Genomic DNA, 13,371 nt, shown 5'->3' on the forward strand with positions numbered 1-13,371 from the left:
CATAGTGACTCTGATCAGTGTCTTTCTGAAGAAAAAGATTTATGACTGATTTTTGACTGACGGTGAAATAATATCTTGATATTTTATAATAGTGTAATAGAATGCAATGTAAAATATAACTTTATCTTACGTGTAATCTAATAAACAACATGTTCCTTAAATGTAATGGTGGTCAGTCTACTCCACAAGCAACCCCTATGAATTTGTAGTGAGCCCAGTGTGAATGTCTGTTTTCAACGACACCTGTGCTAGACACACGTTGCAAAGTTGATAACAAAAAAGAAGTTAGACGCCCAAATAGAAAACAAAGGATGTTGTGGTTTGTGTACCAAATTAGTAGTGTACAAACAGAAGACTAGAGCCCACACAGCTGTTTTTCCTGAGGTCAAAACAGGAAGAATATTATGATTTTGGTGACTGTATTCTGTGTGATATTTTCTTAATACAACGTGCAAAAAATCCTTACTTCATGCTTATTGGTCATCGGAAGTTGACTGAAACTAACATAAATTTACATTTTCACAAGAAGCCTCTGTACTTTGTTAGCAGATAAACAAGTTTTTTACATGTTCTATTTATTGCACACTTTTTTTTTTTTTTTTTTACAACTAATGTATAATATGCATTCAAAAAAGAGTGCTCGGTTTGAGCCCAGTTTGTTCCTGTAAGTGAAATATAAATTTTGCAAAAAAAGTTTTAAAATTGTATAAGTAATGAAAAAATATTGAGTTTGCAAGTTTTATTGAATCTATAATTTGAAAAAACGGTCTAGGTATGTGACAGTATTGTTTAAAAAAAATCTAACAGAAATATGATTTTAAATCTAGGAATTCTGCATTCATTTTTGTTTTGTTTTCTTTAATTTAGTTTAGGTGTAACTGTTTTATCTCGCCATGTGTCTGAGTACCTTGCACATTTTATTCCAGGTTTACAGATGACTGTTCCTGAGTATATTATTGATGTTGAATCAATGAATATTTTTCCTGTTGGCTGGTGTGAAGCGAATTCCTATCTTCTTAGCACCCCACATAAAGCTGTTGGTAAGTGCAATATATTCTGTGGCCATACAAAATCGTTAGGGTTTTCAAGACATGGTAAAATGGACATCTTTGTTTTCCTAACACTAAAGTGTTCCTTTAAAGGGCAACTGCCATTTCTATGGAATAGTACACAATTGAATAAAATACTGAAAATCACCTATGGCCATTTCACTGTTAATTTCGGCTGGAAATTTCAATTTTGTTTTAGTCGTATTTTTTGACTAAAAATACATTTTAGTTTTAGTCCTATTTTAGTCATCTGAATTATTTTAGTTTTAGTCTTGTTTAATTCGACTAAATCTCCAGTAGATGGGTTTATTTAAAGCTTGAGTTTATTCAAAGCTTCTCTCTGTCTCTTTTGCCCCTTCCCTAGCCCCTCCATGTCTCTTTGTGTCCTCCCAGCCTCTAGTTGTAACTCTCCCAAGCCCTGGTCTGTCTCTTTCGACCCTTCCACAGCCCCTCTGTGCAGTGTTAACTTTGGCTGCAAATTTTAATTTAGTTTTAGTCTTAAGATTAAAAAGCTGTTTTAGTCCTCTGAACTGTTTGTTTTAGTTGACCAAATCTCAACAATTTTATTCGACTAAATCCCAGAAATTTTAGCTGACTAAAATTTGACTAAAATTGTTAGTCGACAATATTAACACTGGGCCATTTTTATGTGATGCTCCATCCTGTTCAGTCCAGGCAAATCCACAGTACACTTTGCAAATGAGGAGGTGAAACAGAAACATTGTTGCATCCAGTATACACACACACACACACAGGCACTGCATTCACTGCACACACTGCATGTGAACTCAGTAGCGGGCCCTGTGGGCAAACTTGGGGACAATCCCAGGGGAACCCAAGTCTACCCAGGCCCTGAGCTGTGTAAGGTGCCCAAAATGTCTGTGTAAGGGCCCCCACAACTTCTGAAGGCAGCCCTGCTTGTGGCTGTCAGTATGACAGCCACTAGAGACATGTTTAGCCCTCCAAGGTAAACATTGCCTTTGCTGCAATGTTTCACCTTGAAGGGTTAAAACTACAAGACCACTTTATTAAGGTGAGGTGACCTGGTTGACTTTAGTGGTTCTTTAATAAAATTCACACACACACACACACATTTATGCTCTGTGTAACTATACTTTAAAGAATTATTTTCAATATTTTAGTTTTAATTTTAATGTCACTAAGGAGATTTAACTGGAACATTATGCAACTATGAAATGTGCATCTCGTACTCCATTGTAATTTACAAGGCACTGTGACTAATTGAGGTATTCCCAATGTATCCTGTAAGTGGCAGTAATACACTCAGCTATTTCATTCTGAGCAGAGACCCTGGCAGCACCATATGACACGAGGAACTGGGAGGCTGACACTTTGGCAAGAGTTTTCGAAGCTGTTATGTAATTATATACACAGTTTATTGTGTTCATTGAATCATTCATGCAGATTCAGTACTGATCAGGCCTAAGCAGTCAGTTTAGATAACTGAATGCCATTGCATACATGTCATAGTCACAGCCCATGAACAGTGCAAATACACTATTATAACACTACATTATAGCAGTATAACAGTGTTGACTATTTGCCCATTTGAAGTCATTAAGAATAAAGTACTAAAAACATTGATGGTTATTAGACTTTGACAGTGCATACTAAATGTCTGTCTATATAAAAATCAGGGTGATTGATATAAGCATGTGTACGGAGAGACTTAGTAGCATTTTCCCCCAAATAGACGCTTATAATAAAGGTAAATAAAAACGTACACTATTCACTAACACATTTAGTCCACATTTGGATATTTAGCCCGTACACATCTATTGTTATAGTACACACTCCCATCACCACTAGTCAATCCCAATACTCAATCTTTAAGATAAAATAAAACGGTAATACCTCAGCAAATACATAGCATGATTGCACGTAAGCTGCTTTGTTGGAGTTGGACCTGTAAAACCAGAGTCCATTTACATTAAATGTCCATAAATCATTGATAAAAATGGTAAAATAATATGTTCTCTGTTTGTCTATATGCTTTCATTGTGTTTGTTTTTGTTTTTTAAAGTAACAGTTTGCCCTAAGGGCAGTGTCAGCTCGGGCTTTAAACACATTTTTCTTTCTAGTGCTACTACAGAGGGAATCTAACCTATGTGCATGCTATACGGATACACCCAATCCCATAATGCCAGACAGTGCTCTTTGGGCTACAGCAACTCCAGACGATGGAGTCTTCTATCACCTCTCCAAATAGGTGGCTTATACCTTACTAATGGAGTACAAGGTGACATATCGTCAACAGTGCAAAGTTTTGTGATCAACCAACTGCAAAGACGCACCGTGTCTAAGCAGGAAAATAGGTAGAAGCTAGAGTAGAAGCATAGAGTCATATTAAAGTCCATTTTGGACAATATCTATCGTATTGTCTGCACATTTAAGGTGATGTTACAATGTGCACACACGGATCTTTACATAAGATAACTGCAGTGCTATTATTAACTGGTCAGTGTTTTATTATGTTACACTGGTTTCGCTGCCGCTAATCTTACCCATATTCACATTCCTCATACTTATTAAAGTTACATATTTAAAACCAAGATATTGCTTTAATTTGGATACACTTTTATTCTTACAGTCAAAAAGAAAAAGATGATTGCTGTGGTTCAGCCAGAGAAACAGTAAGTCATTCACTGAATGCATTTTTCATTTCAATCAAATGCTGTCAAAATGTACCAATAATGAACATTAAATGACATCTTGTTGATGAATAAGACGTTTTTGCTGAACGTATCATCTGTTGGTATCCTCACTTGGATAATAACAACACACAATGTAATTACAGAAAAGTATATTGCCAAATGAGAGTAGATTTATACTTGGCAATGAAATGCTAAGAATAATTTGACAATGCCTTGTGTGTCTGAAAAAAACATTCTGTGTGTGTCGCAGATTGTGCTTTATCATATTAGCATATTTGCCAGATTCTGTGTCTTGTCATAATTCTAAATGTGCGGTCCATGACAGGGTGTTTTGCTTGAGAATATCAAATAGTTGAGATGAAAGTAAAACATTTGTTACTGAATAATTTGAATGTAGTGGGGGGGGCGAAAACACAGTGAACTGCACAGTATGATTCTGATGGCACTGCTAGTATGTATTTAGTTCTAGAGCCTAACAAATGAGATAAACGTATCTGAATTTGAATATATGTCAATAGCACAATCTTGTTTGCAGTGATTTCATAATGTATTTTATTGCCTCCTAATGTACATTATGTCAACCTTGTTCAGTATGCATATGTTAAGTAACAAAAATGTTTATATCCAATGGCCAAGTATGCATGATACCCAGTGGTGGCTATTGAAGTTTTAAGATGGTGACATCTTTCCCAGCATTTTACTCCTCCCTACTAGAAAAAAGAAAATGATAATATTATACATTTACATTTAGCAGGGACCAGGAGGTGCTGCTGCTGTGCTCTCTCCAAGATGGCTTCTGTGTTAAATCCAAGATGGCTTCTTGCTTCTTGTGGGCACTGTAACCCCACCCGCTGATGCTATGAGCCACTAATGCTCCCTGAATAGCAGGGATCGACTGATATTGATTGTTTAGAGCCGATACCGAAAATCTGTGAACTTTCAGGCCGATAGCCGATAATTTACCGATACCGATATTCTGTACATTTACCATTTTGAAAAAATAAACTATTTCTACACAAATCTACTGTTAACTGAACAATTTATTATTTTGTATTTTTTTTTGCAAATCTTTTTTTTTTTATTAAGGTAAATGCACAAAATATATATATGCCAGTCAGAATTTATGTTTTCAAGAATATATGTGTGTGTAGTGGATGCAGTGAGAGTATTTGATTAGTGAATGCAGTGTGTGTGTGTGTGTTTGTGTAGTCGATGCAGTGTATATTTGTGTAGTGGATGCAGTGTGTGTGTGTTTGTGCAGTGTGTGTATAGTGAATGCAGTGTGTGTTTGTATAATGTGTATATTGTGAATGCAGTGTGTGTGTTTGTGTAGTGTTTGCATATAGTGAATGCAGTGTGTTTGTGTAGTGTGTATAAAGTGAATGCAGTGTGTTTGTGTAGTGTGTATATTATGAATGCTGTGTGTTTGTGTAATGTGTAGATAGTGAATGCAGTGTGTGTTTGTGTAGTGTGTGTGTATAGTGGATGCAGTATGTGTGTGTGTTTGTGTAATGTGTATATAGTCATAGGCGTGTGCAACCTATTGCATTAGGGTGTGCACCCTAAAGCACAAACAAACACGCCACATGTATATATGTGTGTGTATATATATATATATATATAAAAAGAAGAATATACCTTGCACTCAGGCTTCAAACTTGCCAAACCGGGTGCAATACCAGGGCTTGAGTATCCAAATGGTAAAGTAGTATGGCTGCACTCACGGATTTTCAATAAAATTTAACTTTTATTCCAGTTCCTTAAAATAGATCAACGTTTCAGTCCATCTTGTGGACTTTCATCAGGATCACAAGTACATTAAAAACATTTCATATACAGTTGCACAAAAAAGTATGTGAACCCTTTGGAATGATATGGATTTCTGCACAAATTGGTCGTAAAATGTGATCTGATCATCATCTAAGTCACAACAATAGACAATCACAGTCTGCTTAAACTAATAACACACAAAGAATGAAATGTTGCCATGTTTTTATTGAACACACCATGTAAACATTCACAGTGCAGGTGGAAAAAGTATGTGAACCCTTGGATTTAATAACTGGTTGAACCTCCTCTAGCAGCAATAACTTCAACCAAATGTTTCCAGTAGTTGCAGATCAGACGTGTACAACGGTCAGGAGTAATTTTTGACCATTCCTCTTTACAGAACTGTTTCAGTTCAGCAATATTCTTGGGATGTCTGGTGTGAATCGCTTTCTTGAGGTCATGCCACAGCATCTCAATCGGGTTGAGGTCAGGACTCTGACTGGGCCACTTCAGAAGGCATATTTTCTTCTGTTTAAGCCATTCTGTTGTTGATTTACTTCTATGCTTTGGGTCATTGTCCTGTTGCAACACCCATCTTTGGTTGAGCTTAAGCTGGTAGACAGATGGCCTTAAGTTCTCCTGCAAAATGTCTTGATAAACTTGGGAATTCATTTTTCCTTCGATGGTAGCAATCCGTCCAGGCCCTGATGCAGCAAAGCAGCCCCAAACCATGATGCCCCCACCACCATACTTCACAGTTGGGATGAGGTTTTGATGTTGGTGTGCTGTGCCTCTTTTTCGCCACACATAGTGTTGTGTGTTTCTTCCAAACAACTCAACTTTGGTTTCATCTGTCCACAGAATATTTTGCCAGTACTGCTGTCCTTGTGCAAACTGTAAAGGTGCAGCAATGTTTTGTTTGGACAGCAGTGGCTTCCTCTGTGGTATCCTCCCATGAAATCCATTCTTGTTTAGTGTTTTACGTATTGTAGATTCGCTAACAGGGATGTTAGCATTTGCCAGTGACTTTTGTAAGTCTTTAGCTAACACTCTAGGATTCTTCTTCACCTCATTGAGCAGTCTGCGCTGTGCTCTTGGCTGACATCTCACTCCAATTAGCTCTTGGAGATGTCATTAGTCTAGGGGTTCACATACTTTTTCCACCTGCACTGTGAATGTTTACACGGTGTGTTCAATAAAAAATGGCAACATTTCATTCTTTGTGTGTTATTAATTTAAGCAGACTGTGATTGTCTATTGTTGTGACTTAGATGATGATCAGGTCACATTTTATGACCAATTTGTGCAGAAATCCATATAATTCCAAAGGGTTCACATACTTTTTCTTGCAAATGTATATATAGGATGCAATAATTGTAATAATAGTGGACTAACTCACCCCAGGTGCTGTTCGTGAGGAAACCGGCGTTCTTCCGGATCGTGTGCGCATGTGCGGAAAAGTTCCACCCATTTCCATGACGTCACTATGAGACACTAATGTCGTTGCCATGGTAGCGCGGTATATAGAAAACGGGCACCATGGCAACGTGTAGCAACACTGTGTATATATAACTTCAATAAGTGACAGCTCATATAGAAAGGTATAATAGCTGTCCTAGTGCTTATATCAGGACAAAAAGTGAAGTGCAACTGAAGTGCACATCTTAACAGTTATTGTTAAATACCCACATATATAGTGCATGGTGCAACAGCAAATGCTATTTAGCTGTAAATAGTAGTGCATTATAATGTCAATGTTATAAAGTGCCTATTTAATAAGGTGATTTTCTTAAAGTGCCATGCAAATGGAAAGTGCCATATCAATATAAAGTGCATATCATATTTTGAAAGTGCTTATGTGACTTGTGCTAAAGTGACATAATAACTGCATATGTTAAAGTGCAAAGAAAGACCATAAAAAATACTAGCATCCAATTAATATAACACTGAATATATAGGGTTCTGCTAAGGTAGAACGCTTAAAGATATATATACATCTCTTCCTTGTAAAGGACTAGGGGATAATCCCTATTTACAAGTCCTTAATTACAGGTGCTAACGTATATGGTGTGCCATACCTAAATACTTATTTAGTTAGCACCCCCAAATAAAGCTACTACCTATGCAATGTTTAAGGAACAATAAAAATAACTACCGTAACTAATTACAGTGTTATTGAAGTATAAAAAATATATTTGCAAGCTAGGGCTATGGGAAATACTTAGCTATCACAGGAAGGAGCTGTCACTTATTGTAGTTATATATACACGGTGTTGCTACACGTTGCCATGGCGGCCGTTTTCAGTATACCGTGCTCCCATGGCAACGGTGTTAGCGTCACGTATTGACGTCACGGAAATGGGCGCGGCTTTTGCTGCACATGAGCACACGATCCGGAAGAATGCCGGTTTCCTCACGAACAGCACCTGAGGTGAGTTAGTCCACTATTATTACAATTATTGCATCCTTTATATATATAAAAAAATGTTTAATGTACTTGTGATCCAGATGAAAGTCCACAAGATGGACTGAAACGTTGATTTATTTTAAGGAACAAGAATACAAGTTAAAGTTTATTGGAAATCCGTGAGTGCAGCCATACTACTTTACTATATATATATATATATAGGAAACATGGGGGGATGGTTGCACTCACCTAAACATGCTTAAATGGGGTGCTGCTGGGGGCCATATTATACAATAAGCAATAATATATATATGTGTGTGTGTATATATATATATATATATATATATATATATATATATATATATATATATATACACACAAATACACTCTTGCATACATACATACATATACAGACCCGCACTCATATAGATATCAATACAAACAGGCTTGTAAGGTGGTGATAGGGCTATTCATGGCTATTAATATAGGGTGTTGGTCTAGTAAGGTGGGTAGTTGGACTTGTAAGGTGGTGATGGAGAATGGGACTAGTAAGGTGGAGGCTAGTAATGTGGGTGGTGGGTGTAGTAAGGTGGGGAGTGGGTCTAATAATGTGGGTGGTGGGGGTAGTAAGGTGGGGAGTGGGTCTAGTAAGGTAGGGAGTGGGTCTAGTAATGTGGGTGGTGGGAGTAGTAAGATGGTAAGTGGGTCTAGTAAGGTGGGTGTCGGGGATAGTAAGGTGGGTGTCGGGGATAGTAAGGTGGGATGTGGGTATAGTAAGGTGGGGAGTGGGTCTACTAATGTGGGTGGTGGGGGTAGTAAGGTGGGGAGTGGGTCTAGGAAGGTGGGGAGCAGGTCTAGTAATGTGGAGAGTGAGGTAGTAATTTGGGAAGTGGGTCTAGGAAGGTGGGTGGTGGGGGTAGTAAGATGGGGAGTGGTTCTAGTAAGGTGGGGAGTTGGAGTAGTAAGGTGGGGAGTCATCTAGTAATGTGAGTGGTGGCTGCAGTAAGGTGGGGAGTGGGTCTAGTAATGTAGGTGGTGGGTGTAGTTTGGTGGGGTGTGGGTCTAGTAATGTGGGTGGTGGGGGTAGTAAGGTGGGGAGTGGGTCTAGAAATGTGGGTGGTGGGGGTAGTAAGGTGGGGAGTGGGGCTTGTAAGGTGGAGGCGAGTAATCCATGCAGTTGTTTACCTCCAGGGTCCAGATAGTACAGGTCGTCGAGAAGGGTAATCTGAGAGTCCAAAAACTGAAGTCTTCAGTTTTGCAGGCTCAGAGATCAGGGCGGAAAGGCTGTGAGATGGACGCCATGGACGTTCTGGCCCGGCCTCACCCTAACGTAACGTTGCTGTGACTCCGCCTCCGCATGACATCATGGAACGCGCGAACACTACAGGCGAGGTCTGGAGGAGGAGTAAGTCCATCCTACACTATGCGGCGATACCGCTAGCATAGTGAAGGATTGGATTGTGTTGGGAGGAAAACAATTGGTTTCCCCACATAAAGCGGGTGGGGCAATGCCCCAAGTGCTCCTATGGTCAAGTCTCCACTGATTATACCATAGTAAAATAAAATGAATGTTAAAACGTTAGGCCTTATATTTGGGAAATAAGCTGGATATTCATTAGTTATGAGCGAAATGTGGCACAAGTGTGTATCCCATCCTACAATAAGTGGAATGGAAATGGAAATAAGGTTAGATCCCTCGCAAAAATGCTATGGGCAAAAGATTTATGGTAAACCTGAGCCTGTAGACACATATGAGGTCATGTTAGATTATGGGATAATTTTTGAATTTTTCAGAGCTTAAAAAGCTCAGAGCTTTGGTAAATTCCCTGACTACAGAGCCTGTTCAAAAAAAAAATGCACAGTTTACAGGTTCAAATCCTAGCAGGGTCAAATCACAGGTTCAAATCCTAGCAGGGTCAACTCAGCTCTTCATCCTTCTGAGGTTGATAAATGAGTACCATTAACAATAACATCTATTACTCAGCTGCTGATTTGGTTAATTCCAAGGGTGTGTGCTGAAAAGTGGTTTGAATCCCACCGGGAGAAAGCTAGATATTATTATTAGCTGTTGTAGGCAGCTATAATCAGATTCCTTTCCTTCTGTTAATATCTGCAGCAATAGTGCTAATGAAGGGTTGGTTAATATCTGCTGGTGTAGGCAACGTGGAAGAAAACAGAAGCAAAAATAGCAGGTTGTGCATTTAGTAATTGGGCCGTTGGGAGCAGGGCAGTTGGGGGTAAACAATATGCTCCACATTATCCAGAACCATTCTGTTGTCCAGTGAAAATAAACATCTCTAATCATACTCTGGATTAGGAGTATACCATATGCATTACATTTATTTTTGGATTGTGTGATTTAATTCTTACACATTTTCTTTTTATAACTAATCCTTATTATGTAACAAGTAGTCAGCCTTCCATAAACAAGTGCTTAACTATCAAGAAAATGCTCACTGTTACAGAATAGACATTGCACATTAAGGACTCTTGTCTCTGGTGCCTTTTTCATTAGTCTTGACATTAATGCCAGGAAACACATAAAATAGATATTTGTCCATTACATGCATCGTTAAAAAACAAATATAACTTTTGAGGGAGGAATTAGTGCTGAATTGCTGATTTTAGTGTGAGTTTTATTGATGCTGTAAAACTAAAAAATTGAATTGAGAGCTCGGGATATCTACGACGCCGCTTGGCTGGCAATATTGTCCTTTATTTAGTCAGTTTGGCATTGCTGATATCCGGTCTGCTATAAACTGATTTCCATTGATTGGATCGTTAATGTTGCAAGTTATTGTTATATGACTTGATTATGGGATAGTTTTACAAAATAGATATTTAGTCTACTTTATATCGAGAATAGTTTAATACTATCTTTTTATAGCACAGTTACCTTAATTATTCCAGTAAAAGCATTTTTAAAACTCAATAAATAGAAAAATAATAATACCTTTGGGTATTTAATAAACTTAAATAACCCAATCAACTTCATACAGTTCTCCCAACAAATGTGATATCAGTGATTGAAATCTCTTTAAAAGAATGCCGAACTATGCATCTTCATATGTTATTATGTTACTACCGTTCCTCTAATTCTCTTCCAAGCTACAACTATTAGAGAATTATGGGAAATATGGTTCACTAATACTAAAAACACCACCGATTGGCACTTTTTGACTTATGGGATGAGAAATTCTCTAGGGACAAAATTGTGATGAAGAAAAAATACATTCAATTAAATATTCAATTATATGTAAATAAAGATTGCACTCATAAACATGTGTTTTCTTGAACAGGGTGCCTTCCTCAGTGCCTGTGGAGAAAATACCTCAGGATCCTTCTCCTTTTCCCCAGCCTGATGATTACGCAACAACAACAACAACAACAACAACTACAACAGGTACAGCGTTTTTTCCTGTTCTCTCCTGTTTTCATTTTCTATTTTTAGACAGTGTATAGGTAAGGATCATTCTTGAACTATAAGATAAGGCCATGGACTAATTAAAGTATTTAGAAAATTGGGCAGACTAGATGGGCCGAATGGTTCTTATCTGCTGTCACATTCTATGTTTCTATGTTCTATGTTTCTATATTAATACCTATTTTTTTAAATGACAAATAATTATTCATTCAATTGTGGTAGAACAGGATTATTTTATACAACTTTGTAATTTGATATTGGCAATTATTATTTGCAAAAATGCGCTGCAGACCTCATATGGAATACGCATTAACCCAAATCCAAAGCTGCCATGATGGGCATTAGGTGTGTTTGTTGGCTTCGACTATAATGCTTTTAATTTCAGTATGAGGGCACACAGATAGCTATTAACGAACGACTGGTCCAATATCAGACTCTTATTTGCAAAGCAGAGAGAGTGAGAGTGAGGAACTATAAATCCCTTGTTTCCTAGGTCTCATTCAGTAGTGCACTGTTGGCATCTGTTATAATAACAAAGGACTATTTTGGTAGACATGATCCTCCAATATGCACACTTGTACATCTTCTGGGTTGACAATAGAAAAGCCCTGATCTAGATTTGGATTAAAATGAGGACTTGAATTAAGATCTGAATAAATATTTACAAATGTATCAAGTATAGAAGGAATAGATTTCAAGGCATACTTCACATACAGTTGCCCAGGAGAATATATAATTTCACACATCTCAAGCTAGAGGCCTAGAACTCTGCTTGCATTGAGGATATCTAAAGTCCTGTCTCCCATATTTGTGCTGTAGGTAACACTCATTCAACTACAAACGTTAATATGACATATGCCTATGCTCAGAAGCTGAAACAATGCGGCAAGCTAATAGATGCAAGGATAGAAGTTCTGGTGTGGACAAATTCTGATTACAAAATTTCCGTCAGTGCTGAGGGTTGTCCCTATGCTTGCCAGAATGACAGACATCCATTCAGCCAATTAATCAGGGCTTCCCATGCACAGTGCTCCACTGAAGTGCTTTTGTTGGGCAGATATGTCCCGGAAGAGCCTCATGCAGTATAAGTGCGTTAAGTAATGTCCTTGCTAGAATCTGCACTCTTTCATAGAAATACCTAAATATATACATAACAACAGTTTGTGTTTTGTTTTACCTAGTTGTCTCCAATGGAAAATATTGCTGCCCACGACTGTTTATCAATCACCGCTGCTTTTCAGGACCCTATTTAAATAAAGGACGGATTGCTGAACTACCTCAGGCAGTTGGACCTGGTAAATGTGTGCTGGTTCTTAAGGAGGTATGCTCTAAACATATTACAAAGTAATACAATGATGCATTTATCATTTCTGCTACCAAGGACTCAAAAACAAAAATGTATGTTTCCATAGCATGTCCGTATCCCCTTCCCCCCTTCAAAAACTTCTGCCGAAGTCTCCACAGGGAATCTTCCTTTGTCTATCATATGCTTTCATGCCAAGTAAACTCAGAGAAACAAGATGGCTGTCCCAGACGCCCACATTTCCAGAGAGTTTTCTCCTGGTGGATCGTAAATTCATAATTCATTCTCTCTGTAGACTCATATCAGGAGTTGTGGGGATATTTATGGGATAATAATTGTAAACAGTTGAGAATTGCCCACTATTTCAATTCTCTAGATTCCAAAGATCGTTATTATGTAAGTGAAATGTATTCCATATAAATAAAATCACAATTTGTTATAAAAAATATATACAATTTATTGTGACAATTTAAATAATAATATGTAACATGCGCGATAATAATCAATGAATATTTAGTATAACATGGTATGCAATACAATGGCAATACATTCCAATGGTTAACCCAGTATAGAATCTACAACATTAGCTGTCAAGACAAGATTTATGACGGTACTTCACAGAGAACGAAAGTGAAACTTACACACACAGAAAAGCTTTCTTTCACACAGCTTGCAGCATAAGGCCATAAAACTTTAGCTAACAGTTAGAATAACCCGTTCAATGCTGGCTAGACCTCCTAGGT

The 13,371-nt window shown here is 37.8% G+C and overlaps 1 protein-coding gene across 1 annotated transcript in view; it reads left to right on the forward strand.

Moving 5' to 3' along the window:
* SFMBT2 (Scm like with four mbt domains 2) overlaps positions 1 to 13,371 on the forward strand; it is a 197,828-nt gene that overhangs the window by 151,827 nt on the left and 32,630 nt on the right. Inside the window, exons 13-16 of the mRNA XM_063445458.1 lie at positions 927 to 1,040; positions 3,661 to 3,703; positions 11,201 to 11,304; positions 12,507 to 12,646. Of these exons, the coding sequence (XP_063301528.1) occupies positions 927 to 1,040; positions 3,661 to 3,703; positions 11,201 to 11,304; positions 12,507 to 12,646 (401 nt within the window). The remainder of the gene's footprint in view (positions 1 to 926; positions 1,041 to 3,660; positions 3,704 to 11,200; positions 11,305 to 12,506; positions 12,647 to 13,371) is intronic.

The sequence above is a fragment of the Pelobates fuscus genome, chromosome 3, assembly GCF_036172605.1.
Source record: "Pelobates fuscus isolate aPelFus1 chromosome 3, aPelFus1.pri, whole genome shotgun sequence".
Taxonomy (NCBI): Eukaryota; Metazoa; Chordata; class Amphibia; order Anura; family Pelobatidae; genus Pelobates; species Pelobates fuscus.